At 52.5% G+C, this 19,454-nt stretch overlaps 3 protein-coding genes across 3 annotated transcripts; 2 read left to right on the forward strand and 1 right to left on the reverse strand.

The window, feature by feature from the left end:
* Positions 1-4,846: 4,846 nt before the first annotated feature.
* EIF1AD (eukaryotic translation initiation factor 1A domain containing) lies at positions 4,847-7,929 on the reverse strand. The gene is given in 6 exon segments (NM_001076393.1): positions 4,847-5,165; positions 5,704-5,754; positions 5,917-6,025; positions 6,127-6,235; positions 6,383-6,606; positions 7,681-7,929. Coding segments are annotated over 5 exon segments (501 nt in total). The 5' UTR covers positions 6,470-6,606; positions 7,681-7,929; the 3' UTR covers positions 4,847-5,020.
* Positions 7,930-8,249: 320 nt separating this feature from the next.
* On the forward strand, positions 8,250-10,194 carry BANF1 (BAF nuclear assembly factor 1). The gene is given in 3 exon segments (NM_182988.3): positions 8,250-8,365; positions 9,056-9,194; positions 9,665-10,194. Coding segments are annotated over 2 exon segments (270 nt in total). The 5' UTR covers positions 8,250-8,365; positions 9,056-9,071; the 3' UTR covers positions 9,812-10,194.
* Positions 10,195-15,635: 5,441 nt separating this feature from the next.
* On the forward strand, positions 15,636-17,126 carry CST6 (cystatin E/M). Its single transcript, NM_001012764.3, has 3 exons — positions 15,636-15,913; positions 16,459-16,584; positions 16,916-17,126. Exons 1-3 carry the CDS (start codon positions 15,674-15,676, stop codon positions 16,997-16,999), a joined length of 450 nt encoding a protein of 149 aa, NP_001012782.1. The 5' UTR covers positions 15,636-15,673; the 3' UTR covers positions 17,000-17,126.
* Positions 17,127-19,454: the final 2,328 nt, after the last annotated feature.

Here is a 19,454-nt window from a genome sequence, read left to right on the forward strand (position 1 = left end):
AAAGTTAAAAATCTACCCACTGCAAAAATGCCAGCCACAGTTGGCTTTAGAGTTAAGTTTTACCAAAAATTTTACAAGTGTAAAATCCCTTACACCTTACACAAACACTTATATAATGAGAGAGAACACAAATACAGAGAACATTCTCCAATTCATTTTATGAGGTTGGCATAACCTTGGAAAAAACAAAACCACCCAGACAAGGGTAATACAGGAAAGGCCAAGCTTAAACCATCTCACTTATGAACCTGGGTGCCAAAATCCTCCCAAACATCAGAAGACCAGATCCAGCAATATTCTGAAAAATGCATCATGGCTATTTTACTCTAGGAATGCAAAGATGTCTTAATGTGAGAAACTGTCAAAGTATCTCATGTTTACAGATGAAAGGAGAAAAGCTAGGTGGCCAGTTCAGAGTCCCAAGGGTGCTCCTCAGCACGTATATACTGGTGGCTGGATGCCAAGGGAGGAAAGTGAGCTGGGCCGCATGGGGAGGCTCCGGTGGGAATGACCTGGCTGTAACAGTCGGTCCTGAAGTGATGACATGTGGAGTCTGACGGACCCCACGTCTCAAACCTAACTGCAGCAGGGTCAGGACTGTTTGGCAGTCAGTCACCTGGACTGGCCATGGCATTGGGGAAGAAGGGCTCTGGAACACTCAGCTGACTCTGGGAGCTCTATTCCTATGTGGCTGGACTCCACAAGGAAGCTAAAGAATAGAGGTGGAACTCAGCTGTGGAGAATGACAAAGGGGAATGGCATGCAGACTCTGCCTCTATCAGAATTCCTAGCTATGACCCACAGGAGCTAAATGGCTAATAAGGGAGGAAGCAGTGGAGGTTAAAAGGTTTCAGGAAGAAAAAAACGAGGTTCTGAAGTAGGTCAAAGAATCACTGAGGGATGGAGAAGAATACAAGGCCAAGATTATAGTTACAACACTTCCTTCCCTCAATCACACAAATACACTGGTTAAAGTGGGAAACTGGGAATCCCCTGGTGGTTCACTGGTTAGGACTCTGGGCTCTGTCAAGCCCCCAGGTACAATTCCTGGTTAGGAACTGTAAGATCACACAAGCTGCATGGTGTGGCAGAAAACACAAACTCAAAACAAAAAACAAACGTTTGCTGTTCTGTCTGCTCTCACCCCTAGCCCCTTCTGGGTAAAAGAAGCTCTCTGCTCTCTGGGAGACACGTTATATGGATCAGGGTGGCTCATCTTGCCTCCTCTTATTCCCCTTGCTCAGCCTTGGCCACAGTGGTTGCTCAAGAGAGGTAAGTGACCTGAGGAAGGCCAGTCAGTCTTCCCTGAAATTCACGGAGCCGGAAGAAGTAATGCTCTGTCAGGACTGAGCGCAAACTGGAGCTTCGTGAAAAATACACGTGTAGAGAGAGAGGAGTTCGGCGATCAAGAGAAGCAGAGACAATCCAAGACGACGAATGAGAACCCTGACAAACCATGCTGGCCGAGGTCAGCTCTGCTCTGCAGACCACAGGTCAATGGGCCCTTGTTTCTGCTGGTTTGAATCAGCCTTTGTCACTTTTAAGTAAGATAGTCCCAAATGATACAAATACCAGGTATGGCCTTTTGACCCCCCAAAACTGAAATATACATAAAATATGATTCTAAACATGCGTAAATTACCAAAGTTGTCTCAAGGATAGAAAACTTGAGTTCCACAGGAGACTTCCCTGGCAGTCCAGTGGTTAAGACTTCACCTTCCAATGCAGGGTGTGTGGGACCAGGCCCTGACTGGGGAGGTAAGATTCCACACGCCTCATGGCCCAAACACCAAAGCATAAAACGAAACAATGCTGTAATAGATTCAATAAAGACTATTAAAAAAAAAAGAACACTAAGCAGGGAATTTCCAGTGATTCAGCGGTTAGGACTCTGTGCTTTTTCTGCCAAGGGCTTGAGTTCGATTCCTGGTTAAGGAATTAAGATCCCGCAAGCCGTAAGGCACGGGCCAAACAAAACCCAACACAAATTAAGCAGAGTTACATCAGGATTCAAGGATGGTTCAACACCAGTGTAAGTCAGTGCAATCGTTAAAAATAAAGTCTTTTGACTATTTCAATGGATACCAAAAATTTGTCAACATGGAATAAAGGGAGAAAACATTATGTTGGGTACAGAAGGAATCCTTTTCAGCCTAATGAAGTTTACCTACCAGAACCCTAAAGCAAGCATGATATTTCATGGTGAAACCTGAGAACCATTCTCACCAAGAGGAACAAGGGTGTCATTTGACATTATACTGGAGGTCCTGCCCTCTGTAATTCATAAAGAAAAGAAATGAGTGTAAAGAACAGGATAAAACTGACTCTAGAAGGATGTGATTTGACATTCTACCCACAAAGCCAACAGAAGCAACAGAAGAACTATTAGAAGTAACGAGAATTCAATTAGATCAAACAGGCGGGCGCACAGAAATGGACAGCGTTCCGACATGCCACTGATGGTCGGAAATATAATTTCAAAAGAGCCCATTCATAACAACAAATAGCTAAATTAGAATTCTTAAGGCTACACTGAACTAGAAACATCAAAGACCCACATGAGAACTACATCTTAGAAAACAGTACACATAATTCATTTCTGGATAGGAAAATCAAAAACTGGGGAGTATGACTCCTTTCCAAATCAAACTATGAGATTTAAAACCATGCCAATGGTAGCCAGGGAACTATATCCGATATTCTGGGATAAACCATAATGGAAAAGAATATTTTAAAAGAATGAACATATATGTAAAGCTGAGTCACTTTACAGTGACTTTACACTTTACGGTCTCTGTACAGCAGAGATTGGCACAACATTGTAAATCAATTATACTTCAAGAAAAACAAAACCCATGCAACGGAAATCTTCACAGAACTTTGAAATGAAAATCGCCAAGTTCCTTCTAAAATTCTTACATAGAAGAAAATATGAAAATTTCAAGCAACAGTGGGGTAACAGTGAAGATGAAATAACAACCATGCCATAACATATGGCATGTGCACAAAGATCAACGGGCCAGATTTCAGAGCGATTCATAAAAACGTGGGAAGTTCATTTATTTTAAAAAGGTACTTTAAACCAGCGAGGAAAGAATGAGCCACTGATCAATGGTACAGGGACAAGTGGCTATCCCTTTAGGGAATAAAAATTAGCCATCTCCCATAAAAAATAAAATTCAGACGAGTTAAAAATAGACCCACACATATACATCTGTAACTCACCTGGTAAATTTTTGCATATAAACGTACATACATTTCTATACATGCGTATATACACATATACATACATACAGGTATGTGTATACATGTAAGACTATACTAAGCAAATACAAGAGAGTGAATGAGGAGCAAGTAAATGAAACAGTAGCTGAAGAGGGTGTGGGATCACTGACAGATTTTTCTGATTGTTTCTCAGATGGGAGAGTCTATCATACTTTTGATGCTAACACATCTAGTAAAGAGGATGATAAAACCAAAACTCACACAAAGTCCTGAAGCAGAGACAGGCTCCAAAGAGCAAGAGGAAAGGCTTACGTCCCACTGGGTTAATGGGCAGTAAGACGACAGGAGTATCAGTGAGCACCGTGTAGGGCAGGTAACAGAAAGGTGAGAGTTCCCTCCAATGGCTACTATTTCTTTACGAATAATGAGCTGCTGTGTGTAACTAGCAGAAGCGGAGTTGGTTAAAAAGTTTTCAAATACAGCATCCTAGGGTAGATCTGCTAGGTGGGGCTGAGTGGCCATCTGAGGTTTTAATTATGAATTTCAGGTAAAATAGTGGGCCAGGTTGGCTGTTTTCTGTAAGAGTTACTTGCGCACGGGCACAGAGTGCATGACTGGGTTGACCATGGTCAGATTTTACTAGATGAACACGATGGAGGCAGAAAGGAAGGACAGGGTGTAGACCATGAACTGATGCTGCGTGAAGAGGGAAATGAAGATCGGAGCATCATGGTCAGAATGCGGCATGGCTGGAGGATGAAGATAAAGAATTTCCTCTGGGGGGGAAAAAAAGCATCTCTGTGGGAGGAGTGGGGTAGTTGAGTGAATAAACCTGGATGTGGTCATTGTACAGCTATCTGAGTTCAAATGGTGCTGCAATTCCTAGTGAAGTTAGGTGCAGAGAGTGACTAGGGATACAGGCAACGGGCTTGGAACAGAAGACAAGGGCCTCAGTGATGGGGGCATCAAGGACTGAAGGGGCCACAGCACTGAACGGGCCCATCCACGGATGCAGACAACGACGGATGCAGAGCACAATGACAGAAGCAGGGGAGGAAGACGCTGAGCCAGGAGGTCAGCTTCACATCTGGGCCCTGACTACAAGGTCAATGCCAGCAACGAAGAGGGAGAATGTAGTCAGAGGTGAAAAGCTTCAAAGAAGTGAAATGGTGTGGGTGGCCAAAGGCTGAGGAGTGACGGTCTGAGCAGCCACAAGGACATCAAGCCGGGGAGCACACACAGCGTCGCGGCGGGTACTCCTGTGGCCACAGAGGCAAGACGCAGGGCCTGTGGCTCATGAAGCCCCGCGAGGTTCACCGAGTGTCTCATGGAGGCCGGTGGGCACCAAGTCCCACTGTGACCCTCAACGCCTGAATGAGCATTAACTGCAGGCAGGCAATGAAGTGGGCATGCCCCCATGTATTACCTACATGCAAGGAGGCACACAGGGCCTGGCACTGACTTAAGTGCCGGACGAGAGAGGGAGAAACTAGGAAAGAATCCAGCCATTCCCCACTTCCAGCCCGTTCAGCCCACCTGCCCATGAGGCCACCGCCGAGGAGCCGTATGTCATGTCATCCGCACACCCCTCCTTCCTCCAAAGAGCCACTCTGACACCAGCCTGAGTCAATACCCACCAGGGGTTTAATTCTCCCATGTCAGAAGGTCAGTTCAGAGAGGGGCCCTGCCTTGTCCCCATCCAGGGGGAAAGATCCGCAGAGCCCCCTGGGAATGTCCACGCTCAGAGGAGCCCAGGACCAGTCTCTGAGCAAGAGGAGAAGCGGGTCCCGCGGTCTCAGGCCGCCTCTTCCTCTTCACTCTCCTCCTCGCTCTCATGATACTGTCTGCGGTTGGTGTTAACAAAAAGGTCAGAATCGTCTTCAGAGCTGGACTCTTCTCCTGACGACTGTGGCTCAGCTGGGAGTTCTGGCTGAGTCTGTCTGCACGGGGGAAAAGCAGAGAGTTAGCCCAGTGCCTTCTGAGAAGACCTGCAAACAAGGAGCCCCATTAAGAGGACCATGTGGCCAAGCAGTCAGGGCTCAGTGAGCCAGACAGGAGAGAACTGCAGGAAAACTGGCCAAACACTACCTCCCTATACCCATCTCAGAAATTCGTTAGAACTGCTGATTTTAATAGGATTCTACTATGACCAATGAACACTCAATGAACTCACACTTCTTACCAGGTACTAAGCAACTTTACAAGCATCAGTCTCTTTAATCCCTACAGAGCTCCCATTTTACAGGTGATGAAATCTGAGTCTAAGAGCTTAACCTGCTTAAAGTCGCCCGGTTGTAACTTGCAAAGCCCAGACTTTAACCCAGGAGATCTGACCATCAAGCTATACTCATCACCACTTATTCAGGCGCTCTCACCAGGGACCTGATATACAATGAAAGGAAAGCTATATTTTCCCTCAAGGTGCCAAGGCCTGAACGCCCACTTTCTGTCTCCCCAATCCCAAGGCTTGCGTCTCACCTGTTCCTATCGTTGTTGTCTTTCTCAGTCACTTGGGAGAAGGCCTCGGGCCTATGCCAAGAGAAGAGCCAAGGTCAGAAAGGACAGAGAAACCCCTCAGCTGCTGCCAGCTGTTCCTGCCTGAAATGCCCGACCTTCCCTCCCCTAAGCCCACAGGTACGAACGAAACCCCCAGGGAAGTGGGGCAGCCAGTGACCAAGAGGACCACCCTACCAGTGCCCGTCCTTCTGCAGAGAGCGCACGTGGTCTTTGCAGAGCACAAAGGAGATCTCAGCCTTCACCTTCTCTCCTTCTTCAATAGGGTCAACGATGAGAAAGTCCCCTGCAGGGGGAGGAGAGAAAAGCACAGTCGGTCCTGCTTGTGGTGGGGAAAGCCGAGGCCACAGGAAACGCTTCGGTCTCCCAAAAGGCTGCCTCTCTCACCTCTCTTGATCCAGATGTTCTTGCGGTACTTGGAGGGCATGCTCACCAGGAAGCGCTGCCCCTGGGCTGTCTCCACCTCATGTAGATTGTTCCCTGGGGTCCTGAGGACCTGGTCCATGGGAGACCAAGAACCAATCAGCTTCATCAGCCAGTTCCAACACCTGCCGAGCTGTATAGCACCCTGCCCCAACCCCAGGGGCCTAAGAGGATGGAGGAGTCAGGGGAAGCAGAGCAACTGGTCCCTGATGCCACTCACCCTCACGATCTGCTGCTGGTCAGAGGGCACCATGTGCTCCCCCAGCACCTCCTTCACCACATGTTTCCTCTTGGTGGCCTGAGACATGGTGGGTCCTGTCCCAGGGGGGCGAGGGATGCGGAGACTCTCAACTCTTCCTCCTGAGTTTTTTAGATGGTAGGCTGAGAACCCAGGACTCTTTTGAAGATGAGGACGGGCCTTTTACTGAGGAGTGATACAATGTCCTGGTGAAGAATATGGGCTCTGAAATCCAATTGACTGGACTCAAATCCTACCTTGGTTATTTCCTGGCTGTTCAATTTCTCTAGACTTCAGAGAACTAACCCAGAGCATTAGCAGTAGAACAAAATAATCATAAGCAAAGCAGGAAACACAGCATAAGACACATAAAAGTAACTTGTGTTTATCCCTTAAGTGCTGGCATAACGATAAAAACTAAATATATGTTTTAGAAAAATAAGCCATTCTGGAAAGCACTTGGGGAAGAAGCAAAGTAAGTTACTTCTTCCTCAACATGTCTGTACATCTCAGGTGTGACACAACCACACAGATGTTCAATCTCTCAATACCCTACAGACATAGACCAGCTCCGACAAGCCAGGTCAGGAATGAGCTAATTTAAGGGCAAGGTAGACTAAATTGATGCTTTTGAACTGTGGTGTTGGAGAAGACTCTTGAGAGTCCTTTGACAGCATGGAGATCCAACCAGTCCATCCTAAAGGAAATCAGTTCTGAATATTCATTGGAAGGACTGGTGCTGAAGCTGAAACTCCAATACTTTGGGCACCTGATGCGAAGAATTGACTCACTGGAAAAGACCCTGATGCTAGGAAAGACCGAAGTCAGGAGGAGAACGGGACGACAGAGGATGAGATCGTTGGATGGCATCACCGACTCAATGGACCTGAGTTTGAGCAAGCTCTGGGAATTGGCGATGGACAGGGAAGCCTGGCGTGCTGCAGTCCATGGGGTCACAAAGAGTCAGACATGACTGAGCGACTGAACTTAATTGAGACCGTTTTGATCTTTGGCATCTGCTGTTTCTGACCCTGGTACTGCAAGACAACGACTGATGCGTACTCAGAAGACAGTTGTTCAGTCGCTAAGTCGTGTCCAACTCTTGCGACCCCATGGACTGCAGCACGCCAGGCTTCCCTGTCCTTAACTATCTCCCCGAGTTTGCTCAAAGTCATGATGGTTTCCAAAGGAAACTCCGAAGTGTCATCTCTAGTTGCCGTCCCCTGCCCTCCTCCTTCCCTATCCCGATGTAAAGATGCTCAGAGGCAAAGAAAACTTACTCTCTGGCCCTCGGATCCCACGAAAGCTGCCAGAACGACCCGGTTCTCCAAGCAGGACGCAGAGATCGGCTCGTCCACGACTCACTTCAGAGTTGAGGCAATGAAAGCAGAGAAAAAGGACTCGCTAGTGGTCTTGACGGTGGAGTCGGCTTGGACTCAGGTCTCGGGCGCATCCGGTTCCCGTCCGACTTTAACAAGTCCGACAGCGAGGAGGACAACTCGTGTCGGCCTGAGTCGGACGCCGTACTTCCGGCGCTCTCCCGGAAGTCTCCTGGTCACGCCTCTCTCCTTGTCCGTCTCTCTAATTCTTCCCAACACCGGGTCGGCCAAGGTTAAGTGGTTAAGTTCCGCATGCCGTGCAGCAGATAAATAAAGTTTTCTTCTCACAGGTTTCTGTTCCCCGAGGCCGGAAATGCTTCCTAAGAAGCAAGACTACAAAAGGCACTCCGGCTTCCTGCGAAGCAACCGGAAACGAACACCTACTAAGGGCGCTCTCGAGGTCTGGGTGGTGTCGCAACTCTATGACTCTAAGCGGCTAGAAGTGCCCAATGTAGGTTTTTTTTTTTTTTAAAGGCGGCCCTTGAGGCGACCCGGAAGCGGAAGTGGAAGAAAGTTCTAGTGGGCTGAGATAGCGGCGGGAGCAGCCGGGTGGCGGGAGAAGCCGTTACGGGAACGGGAGCTGTGGGTGAGCGCGAGCCGCGGAACAGGGCTCGGGGTGGAGGCCAGAACGGGCGCGGGGAGGAGGGGGAGGCAGGGAGGAGAGGGGCCGCGAGCGCTGAGACGGGCCAGACGATGCACTCTCGGAGAGGGCTCGGCGAGGCTGGGAGGGGCGGGGCGCGGCGCGTTGGGGGCGGGGTCCACGGCGTAGGGCTCGGCGGGAGTCCAGGTGTGGCGCTGACGCGGCTGAGCCGGTGTCCGCGCTCGGGCTGCGCCTCCGCTCTGTGAGCAGCCTGTGCGGCTGCCGGGTCAGAGAATCCTTCATTTGCTTTTCGGGCCAAGTGGCCATTCCAGACCCGAGTCAGTGCTGCTTTTGCCCAATCAAGGTCACAGAGGAGTGACAGCTTGAGGGCGGGCCGTGGGTACTGACCGACTGTGGAAATCTTACCTTTGTCCTGCATGCGCCGCCTGTTAGGGCAAGATAGTTTCTCCTCGGGGCGGTACCAAAACCCAGCTCTCGCAGGGACTGGGAGAGACTTCGCTCTTAAACAGTGAGGAAAAGACTGTTTGGACCTCAGTTTTCTCATCTGTGAAGTGGGGGGAATCGAAAAAGTCCCCATAAGAGCTGCTCTGGCATTTTCTTCCTGTGAGATTGCCAGTGATTTTTCGGGCGTTCCCGTGTTTTCAGCCCTAATTTCCCTCTTCTTGGGATTCCCAGATTAAGCTTGATCGAGATGACAACCTCCCAAAAGCACCGAGACTTCGTGGCAGAGCCCATGGGGGAGAAGCCAGTGGGAAGCCTGGCCGGAATTGGCGAAGTCCTGGGCAAGAAACTGGAGGAAAGGGGCTTTGATAAGGTGTGGAGTGGCTACCTGTAGTTGGGCGGGGGGCGGGGCGCGACTACAGTATTTCCCGGCAGCTGGGGAGTGAGGAGGGTGTGTATATCTGTTGGGGGCTGGACGCTCGTGTGTGATCTGCAGAGTCAGCCGGGCAGAACCCACCCTGCCTCTTGGGCTCCTGTGTGGGGAGCCACAGGAAATTGGCCCTTTTTCCCCTCACCGTGATATTTGTTTCTGTTTGCCCTGGGGTCTTAGTTGCAGCTTGCAGGATCTTTCACTGGGACTCACAGAGTCCAGAACCCACGGAATTAATTGCCCCACAGCAAGTAGGATGTTAGATTCCGGGCCAGGGATTGAACCCATGTCCCCTGAATTGCAAGGCAGATTCTTCACCACTCGGCCAGCAGGGAAGTCCCAGGAAGTGGTCGTCTTGTTCCTAATCCTACAGAGCACTCAGCAGCCCATCTTTTGCTTTGCCCGTTTTGCAGGCCTATGTGGTCCTCGGCCAGTTTCTGGTCCTAAAGAAAGATGAAGACCTCTTCCGGGAATGGCTGAAGGACACGTGCGGCGCCAACGCCAAGCAGTCCCGGGACTGCTTTGGCTGCCTGCGAGAGTGGTGTGACGCCTTCTTGTGATGCTGTCTGGGGAGCCCCGACCCCAAGCCCCAGTGTTGCGTCTCCAGAGTTTTCAGCCTAGTGAGGACTCCTCCTCCGTCCTCTACCAAGGAAGAGATTGCTGTTGTCGTGCTCACCTCCCATGTACTCCAGGGCCTTTGGGGAGTTCTCTCCCCTCACCGTTTCCACTTTTTTGGAATTCTCACCCTTGCATGCATCTTCCTTCTCCTTTCCCTGCCAGTTTCGTGACAATAATTACCAGCTTTTCTGAGTGGATTCCTGGCCCTGTCCCTCACCCCCACCCCCACCCGTGGTCTCTTTTATGCCATTTGGCAGTCTTTTTGGCAGAACAGTCACTGTCCTTGTAAAGTTTTTTAAATCAATAAAGCCAGTGGCCTTCATGACTGGGCTTTGTATGTGGGAAGCAGGCGGGCTGGGAGTTGCCTGTTCCCCAGGGACTGACCAGGTTTGCCACACTGCTTATCAGTGCAGATCGAAACTGGCAGCTTCTCTTACACTCCCGAGGGCGGCCATCCTGGTGATATGGGCCTTGGGTGGGTGCCTCGGAGTGTCTCAATCCCCCACTAACGTGGGAGAGTGGGTTGGTTCCTTCCTGGGATCCAGATGTCCATGTGGTCAACAGCTAGGTTAGTCAGCATCTGGTGGAAAGTCTGAGGGAGTCAGAGCAGGAAAAGGGTGGATGGGATGTGGCTGAGGTCTACCTGCCATTGGTCATGTGCTCTCCTGGCCTCTGGGATGAGTGGGCGGGGCTCATGCAGTCCGCCCTGTTCTCTCAGGGAGGCAGAAAGTGTGTGGGCAAGGCAGCTGGGTCGGCAGGCTTGAGTGAGTTACACTTGTATTTGGTAAATTTTCATCTTCTGTTTATTGGACTTAGTATGAACCAGGTTCAGAGCTAAGGTCTGTGCAAACATTTTTTTTTCTTTCATAGTAAGTAGTAGTAGTCTTTTCCACAGATGAAACTAGAGGCTCAGGCTGACTAACGTGTCCATGGACTTACTACTGGGAAGTAGTGAGACTGGTCCTCAAAACATCACATGGAAACCCATGGACCTAAGAGCCATGGGTGTTCTTTGCTCATGGCGCTTGGTCTCTCTGAGACTCAGGTTCCCCACCTGGAAAATGAAATTGTTGTAAGGATCAGATGCACTCCTGGTGTTGTTCAGGAGCTACTTGTTTATAGAATTTTCCTCATCCTCGGGGCTTAAAGTCTGGTGAGGGGAGAAATGACATAATAAATAGAAACCTTGGGATAGTATGAGGAGATTTTCATGATTTCAGAATAGGGAAAGATTAAAAAGCTGATAAATTGAACTCCATCATAGAAATTTTGTTCAAGATAATCAGTGAGTGAGGAGCCTAACCCAGGGTGAGAAAGGATATTTGCGACCCACATAGATGACACAGGACTCCAGAGCTGCAGTCAAGAGAAAGCAGACAATACAATAGAAAAGTGGGTGAAAGACCGGGAGGGCAGCCACACAGGAATACCTGAATGGTGAGTAAGCATGTCAGAAGGTGTGTGGTCACGTTAAGTCATCAGAAACACAAATAAGATGCCATTGTACACTCACAGGGTTGGCAAAAAAATTTTAAGTCAGACAATACCAGGTTCTGATGAGGAAATGGAGCAACAGGAACAGATATCCAACTAGTGGGAGTGTAAATTGGTGTGAACAATTGGGGAAAACAGTTGGGTGTTTGCCAGTAAACCTGAAGACCCACCCTGTGAGCCAGCAGTTCCTCTCCAGGGATGGGACAGGACGCAAGGCACACCTGCGTCACACCTGAGCAGATGTTCACAGCAGCCTTGTTCATTCACAAGGGCTCCCAGCTGGATCCATGTGTGGGCATCTTTGCAGAGACAGTAGAACTAGAAGGGGGAAAAGTGCTTATTGCAAAAGAAAATGAAATCACTGAGTTGTGTCCAATTCTTTATGACTCCAATGGACTGTAGCCTGCCAGACTGCTCCGTCCATGGGACTTTACAGGCAAGGATACTAGAGTGGGTTGCCATTTCATTTTCCAGGGGATCTTCCCGACCCAGGGATCGAACCTGGCTCCTGCACTGCAGGCAGACTCTTTACTGTCTGAGCCACTAGGGAAGCTTATTGCAAAAGTCGTTGGTAAAGAGAAGTGGGGAGTGATTGCCTTTGGGGGAAGGAGACAGGTGTGATGCATGGGAGCATAGGGGGCTGAGAGTAGCAGTTTCCACTTCTTGACCTGTATGGTGGTGATCCAAGATACTGTGTACTTTTCTGTATGTTAGCTACATCTCAGAACAGTAGAAGATAAAAGGGAGAACAAAAATAAAGACTCAAGGATAGAGCAATTAGGTAATTAGAAATTATGCTGGTTATTAGGGATGAAGGTTCAGTGTAAGCCTGGGTCTTGGAAGTGTGAGAGGCCCCCTGGAAGGTCACCAGGTGGCCAGAGCTGGGCCCAGCTCTTGTTACAGGCTGCTTCCTTGGAGGGTGCCAGTCTGAAGCCCAGAAAGGTCATGGGGACTGTCCCTGGAGTTTCAGGCCATACTATGTTCTAATGTTACTCTGGTTGGGTCCAGGGTCTTCCAGCTGTCCTGACCTCTGAATAACTTTCTTCACCTGCAAAATGATGGTGCTACTAACTCGGGGTGTTTGTTGAGAATAGACCAGTGGGTGAAAAGTCTTTGGAAATTGTTAGGTTGGTGTGCAAAAGATTTGTTGGTGTCAGCACAAAGGAATGACAGGGTAGGGGCAAGTGAGCTGGGGACACTGGCCCTTGGCTAGTTTCCCAGGGAGCAGGTGCAGGTTAAGTGCAGCTGCAGCTGAGTTCCAAGTGACAGAAGAGCAGACCTAGAAGAACCTGAGGAGGTTCCTGGCCGCCTGGGGCTGCCTGTCCACCTCTCCCAGCATGTGCTGCAGTCTGGGCCTCTTACTCTGCCACTGCCAGGCTCTCTTGGTCGGGCTCCGGCCCGGCCTTGGCCTCCTCATCAAGCCAAGCTCTCCCCAGCTCTTGCACAAATGGGTCTGTTGCAGAGAAGAACCGGTTCTCACTCTACATTGGAACTGTTTTTTTGACTCTCTTCCTGCTGTTCTTATGTGTTGTGGTAGTCACTGAGTCATGTCTGACTTTTTGCGACCCCCTGAACTTTAGCCCACCAGGCTCCTCTGCCCATGGAATTCTCCAGGCAAGAATACCGGAGTGGGTAGCCATTCCCTTCTCCGGGGGCTCTTCCTGATCCAGGAATTGAACCCCAGTCTTCTGCATCGTAGGTGAATTCTTTGCTGCAGAGCCACCTGGGAAGCCAGGACATAATGGCCTGCCTCAGAGGACCCTGGCCCTCTGCCTGACTGTGAAACTAAAGTGCGTTTGTTCAGCTCATAGAGAATCCGACTCTGTCCCCCTGTGAATGACTACAAAAAGGGGATTAACACGCTTCTTCCAAATGCTGGCCCTCCTGGAGATGTTTTGCAAGATTGAAGCCCCTTTTTACTTGACCTCCTCACTGCCTCTTCTCTCGGCTGGGCCTTTTGACTTCAGTGCCTCATTGCTTCTCTCTCAGGTTCTGTAAACGAGCCTGGCATCCAGACCCCAACAGCACGGTCATTTTGAGACATTAGTCTGCCATCTCAGTCAGCCAGCTTCCCAAATACAGTTGTATTCCTCGCCTCAGCACTTTGTCTCTGGGACTCCCTGGCCTGTCATATGGCAAGCAGAGGGAGCTTGGACTCCATAACTGGTCTGTCCCTTTAAGGCAGACACCTGAGCCCACAGCAAACTTGGGACTATTCCTTGGCGTCCCAAGATTGTTTTTCACAGCTGTGCTGAGGGGTGGGGCAGCATCTGGACTGGGCAGTGACTACACGCTGGTCCTGGTCTCCCTGGGAGAAATCCCTGCCTTTCCTGACCGCGGGATTCTGAGGGTCTGAGAATTGGGGTTGGGATCAGGGAATCTTGGATGCTTACTCATAGTATTCATCACAATAATAGCTACCACTTATTAAGCCCCAACACTTTGTTGCTTACTGAAAACCACCACCTCTCCCAAGCCCCAGGTAAGATCCTCAGAGGCCCTGAAACACTAAAGGTTAGTGTCCCCAGAGCAAAAAACACCCACCTCCCCCCACCCCCCAACAAGAGATTAAAAGTACAAACTGCCCTGCGCTTGGCTTCCCCGGTAGCTCAGCGGTAAGGAATCTGTCTGCAATAAAGGAGACAGAGGAGATGCTGGTTTGATCTCTGGCTTGGAAAGAGCCTCTGGAGAGGGGCATAGCAACCCATTCCAGAATTCTTGCCTGGAGAATCCCATGGACAGAGGAGCCTGGCGGGCTACAGTCCATAGGATCTCAAAAAAGTCTGAAGCCACTAGCACGCACCCTGAATTCTTAAAATATTAATTGTAGAAAATACTAAAAAATGTCAAACTTTTCCTGTGTTGACTACTTCAGTGCTGCTTTTTATATTGTGTCAGATTATTCTGCCCAGAAATCATAGCCCTGGGACTTGCCCACTGGTCCAGTGGTTTTTCTGGGTGCCTAATGTCCTCTGCCAGCATTCAGAAGTTGTTCTGTGGAATTTGCTCGATGCTCAAAGGTTCTTTCAATGAATTTGTGGGGGAGAAAGTGGTCTCCCTGTCCTATTCCTCCGCCATCTCGGTCCAGTGGTTAAGACGCCCTTACAAAAGAGGATGTGCATTCTATCCCTGGTCTGGGAAATAAGATCCCATATGCAGAGTGTGGCCAAAAAGTTAAAAATCATAGCCCTGTTTTGCTGGTACCTCCAACATATGCCCAGTTTACCTATGGGTGACCCAGTTTCAGGCCATTATAATTAGCAAGACCTTAGAAGACAAGAGTTGTCAACCTTTCTTCAGGTGAGGACTGAGGCTCCCAGAGGTCAAAGGGCTTGCTGGAAGTCCCCCAGGCAGTAAATGGCAGAGCTGGGACCACCCACACTCCTGGCCAGTTCTCGTCCTTTGGGCTCCCTCTGGACTGAGAACACAGATTTGAGTTAGACTGTGTCTCCTGTGTGGGGGTGCGCTCAGTCATGTCCAACTCTATGTGACCCCATGGACTGTAGCCCTCTAGCCTCCTCTGTCCATGGGATTTTCCTGGCAAGAACACTGGAGTGGGTTGCCATTTCATATTCCAGGGGATCTTCCCGACCCAGGGATCCAACTTTCATCTCTTACGTCTCCTGCATTGGCAGGCGGATCCTATACCACTAGCTCCTGCCTGGGCTTAAAAGCCAGTGTCACCATTTACTATTTACCAGCCTGTGTTCTTGGGCAAAATAAATTGTTTACTCTATGTCCTGTTTACTCCTCTGTAAAATGGAACCCTTGCTCACTGATGCCTACATCATGCTGGTCACGAGGGTTAAACAGTGCCCGGCTCAGTGCAAGTAGGGACTCCTGCTTACCTGCTGTTTATATAGCACCTGGCCTCCCCTAAGCACTTATTGAAGCCTCGAAGCAACCCATTTCACAGAGGAGGAAACTGAGGCAGTGAGGGTTAAGTAACTTCTCCAAGACTACGCATTGGAGATAGTTAAGAGCTTGCTGGTAGCTGTTGTGGGTTTCTCATATGGGATGGGTCTCCGTGAGCTGTCCCTGTGGTGGCACTTGCGGCTGGGAGCTGTTGCAGTCCTTGCCCTCCCCAACCAGGTGTGCCTGGAGGGCAAGCAGCGTCGTGGTGATGCCCAGGTGTGCTGGGGCCTGTCCGCTGTCCTCCTCCGCACCCCGCAGGCGGCCTCGCGGGTGGACCGCCCAGGCTGGGTGGATCCCTCCCCGCCTGCGGGGGCGCGCGGCGAGCGGCGGGCGGGGCCAGGCGGGGCCTCGGAGCCCATAAAAGTGGCGCCGGCCGCGGTCGGACACCGACGACCATGGCGCGTCCGAGCCTCCTGCTGCCGATGGCCCTGGCCTTGCTCGCACTCTGCCTCCTGGCGCTGCCCCGCGACGCCCGGGCCCGGCCGGGGGACCGCAAGGTCGGAGAACTGCAGGAACTGTCGCCCAACGACCCGCAGGTGCAGAAGGCGGCGCAGGTGGCCGTGGCCAACTACAACATGGGCAGCAACAGCGACTACTACTACCGCGACATCACCATCCTCCGGGCGCACAGCCAGGTGCGGGGCGGGCGGGCCGGGCCGGGGAAGGGGCGGCGCCGACGGGGGGAGGGGGGACGGAGCGGACGGGGGAGAGGGGGCGGGGAGGCGAGCGCGGCCCCAGCCGGGCCCCAGATGGAGGGGGCGACTAAGAGTAATCAGGGCGGCATCTTAATACAACAGTTTTCAAAATCCAATTAATGTCAAAAGTCCATGCGGAGCAGAATCTCAGAATTTCAAATAAGGTTCAACCCTGAATCGGCCTGGTCCTGAAAGGCGGATTGGGGTGCGATGGGGTGAGGGAGAAGGGGCAGCGGTGTGGACTTGAGTCTCAGGCTCCTGCCTGGCCCAGGCTCTGCCCGCCTCACCACAGGACCCCCACCAGAACTCCCTGCTGCCCTCTCCCCGCCTTTCCAGTCCCCCCATCTCAGGTTTGAATCCAAAGGCGGTGTGCTGGCTATGCCCAGGGGAAGGTGATGGGTGATGGGGGGACACGGAGGGAGGTGAGAGGTCCAGGTCAAGGGTTGTCTCCAGGCACCCCTGACCTGTGCCCACCTCTGCCCCAGCTGGTGGCGGGCATCAAGTACTACCTGACCGTGGACATGGGGAGCACGGCCTGCCGGAAGAGTGCTGTGGCTGGAGACCATGTAGACCTCACCACCTGCCCCCTGGCCGCAGAAGCACAGCAGGAGGTAACAGCTGTGTCCCCAGTTAGGCATCAGCCCAGCAGCCGGGCCCTTAGGTTGCCCAGCCTGGACTGGTCTGGCTGGCCGGGCTGATGTGTGGCTGACTCAGCCCTGAGGCTAGGGTGAGGGTGCAGAGAGGAGCAGACTGGGGCTTCCCCTGGACTTGGCAGGGTGGGAGGGCGGGGTTGCCTGGAAAGATCTGGGGTCTGGTGCTCCTGACCATCTAATTCGCTGTTCCTTCTTGCATCCCAGAGTGTCACAGGCACAGGGCTGTTGGGAGGCGGTGGCCTGGGTGGGGCCTGGGCTCACCCCATCTTTTTCATCTTTCTCTCTGCAGAAGCTGCGCTGTGACTTTGAGATCCTTGTGGTTCCCTGGAAGAACTCCTCCCAGCTTCTAAAGCACGACTGTGTGTCCCTGTAGAGACCCCTGTGGGCTTGGGGGACAGAGGGAGCCAATGAGGCTGGGCAGGACTGGGCGCATGGGTGGAGGGGATGTCAGTTCCTTGGACCGTATCTACGGCAATAAATCGCTAGCACTGCTTGTGGCATTGGTCTCTTCTGAGTCCCTCTCTTATCCTCACTCCCACTCCCAGCAACCCCGCTCCAGCCAACAGGGTGCCCACACCACCCCATGCTTGGCCTCTGCCATCTCAGCCCAGAAGATGCTAAGGGTGCAAAGTTCAGCTCCCAAATTTGGAGTCCCCCAAATATCCCAGCACCATAGAGGAATGACCCTGCAGAGACTCCCAGAGTTTGCCAAGTTATGGGTGGGGAAACAAAGTCACAGGAGAGAGATGATGCCCCAGGACTAGAAGGACACAGCAGCCAGGGGAGACTGAGGGGCGCCTGAGCCCTGTTCCCTCTCAGCTGCCAGGACGGCTCAGAGTGGCACGTGGGGGGTTTAGCCCGCCCTGCCCTGCCCCGCCCACTGAGCTCTCATCCCGTGAGATTCTTAGACCAGCATGTGGCCCAGAGATGGCAGAGCCCCTGCCGGCCAAGACACACACACTGTGGGCCCCATGCCAGGAGGACTCCCCCACCCTCTGTCCTGAGCAAGACCCCTGGAAGGGGCTGGCAGGGAGCGCCCAGGGGAGCGAGGTCAAATCCGCTGTCCATAGAAGGGGTGAGGAGACAGATGCAGTTTAATGTCCTTTAAAGAAATAGAGTTGGAACAGGTTTTGCACACCTGAATCTGTGGCTGGAATTAACACTCACTACACAAGATGCACACACGCATCCAGAACTTCTCAAGACTCCAGACACAGGGACACACACACCCACCATGAAGCCTCAGATTGCTCCCAGGCACCACACACACATCCAGACACACACACACACGCATAAGACCTAGCAACCCAGAAGCACAGACACAAACACACGGGAACAACAGCCCCACACTGAGGACATCCTGGAGACGTATACACAGCCCCCCAAACACAGACCCACAGGCCCCGGCTGGAGCTGTCTCTCAGATGCCCAAGGCACACCCGTGCGTGTCTGGGACAGGATGGGTGGGAACCGGATCCTGCGGGAGCTCAGAGGGTGGGCCCCACCAGGCCCCAGGCGGGCGGCCAGGGTGGGTGTGGGGAGCACCTGGCGGCCCCTGCCCACGGCCCGGCCAGGCCAGGCCTCACGCCCGCTCCTGCCCAGCCGGCTTCCTGCCCAATGCTGGGACTTAACACGGAACAGCCCCAGCTCCCGGGTCCTGCTCCTCTAGAGCCCTTGGAGGCCGTATGGGGTGGCGGTGGGCCTGAGGAGCTGGGTCTGAGGACCGAGGGTTGTAGGGGAAACTCCAGCCTGTCAGATACGGCAGATGCGGTCAGTCTGCTGCTGGCTGGCTCCCAGGTGCCAGCAAGCAGGAGCCTCCTGCGTGGCTGGCATGGGCTCAGGGGCAGGAAATGCTGCATGAATGTGTGAGGTCATGCGGTGAGGTGAGGCCAGTGGTCTCTGCGCCCGTGGAAACTGTGCCCAAGTCCCTGGTGGGCATTTCCTCCGCAGTCTGTCCGTTCTCTCGGCTGGGCCTGGACCCGGGACGAGACGCGCTGCTTCTCTCTGGGGCCTGGAGATGTGGCCACTGTCTGGTCCAGACTGGATGTAGACGGGGTAGCGAGCGAAATGGCCACCCCTCAGCCCCTGCTCTGGGCTTTTATCCCCGATTCCCTCCAGCTTCACTCTGCTAGAGGTAAGGTGGGTGCTGTGGGTGGTGGGAGACCTCCCTCTGGCTGGATGTGAGCGGACTTAGCTCTCGGTGCCCACTGCCATCCTGGGCATCCTATAGGGGCGCTCATCCCTCGCTTTCCTCTACCAGAGGCTTGTCCCCGCCACACACACCCCTCCCCATCCCCAACCCAAGGCCAGGAGGACTTGAACAGCCTCCCTCCTCTCCCCTCCCCGAGGCTCTTTAGCCTCACCGCAGGCAGGGCAGGTTATGGTGATGACCTCTGCCTTCTGGGCTCAGGCTGTCCCCAGCGAGTTGGCACCCCGATACTGGATGCTGAGGGTGCTGGTAGGCCCGAGTTCCTAGGCTCTGAGCCCTCATTCCCAGAGCCTCCTGGTCCCTTGGGCGCTGTTTTAACCTGTTCTCCCGTCTCCTGGGCCAGACCAACCTCCCTCCCCGAAGCAGGGTGACTGCCCACTCTCCGTCCATCACTGAGCCTGGTCCACTTTTCACATGACCCCCCCCGACCCGCCCCCGGCTGCTGTTAAGGCCCTGCCAGGCCCAGCCAGGATGCCAGGCCCCAGTGGGGCAGGAAGGGATCCAAGGACAAGCCTGTCACCCAGAACACTCCCGTGTAGACATGCTCCAGGCTGCACGTGCGTGCGTGCACACAGGTTCCCTTGTGCTTTGGTCGGGCCAGTGAGGACACAGAGCCACC

The sequence above is a fragment of the Bos taurus genome, chromosome 29 (genome assembly GCF_002263795.3).
Source record: "Bos taurus isolate L1 Dominette 01449 registration number 42190680 breed Hereford chromosome 29, ARS-UCD2.0, whole genome shotgun sequence".
In the NCBI taxonomy this organism is placed as follows: domain Eukaryota; kingdom Metazoa; phylum Chordata; class Mammalia; order Artiodactyla; family Bovidae; genus Bos; species Bos taurus.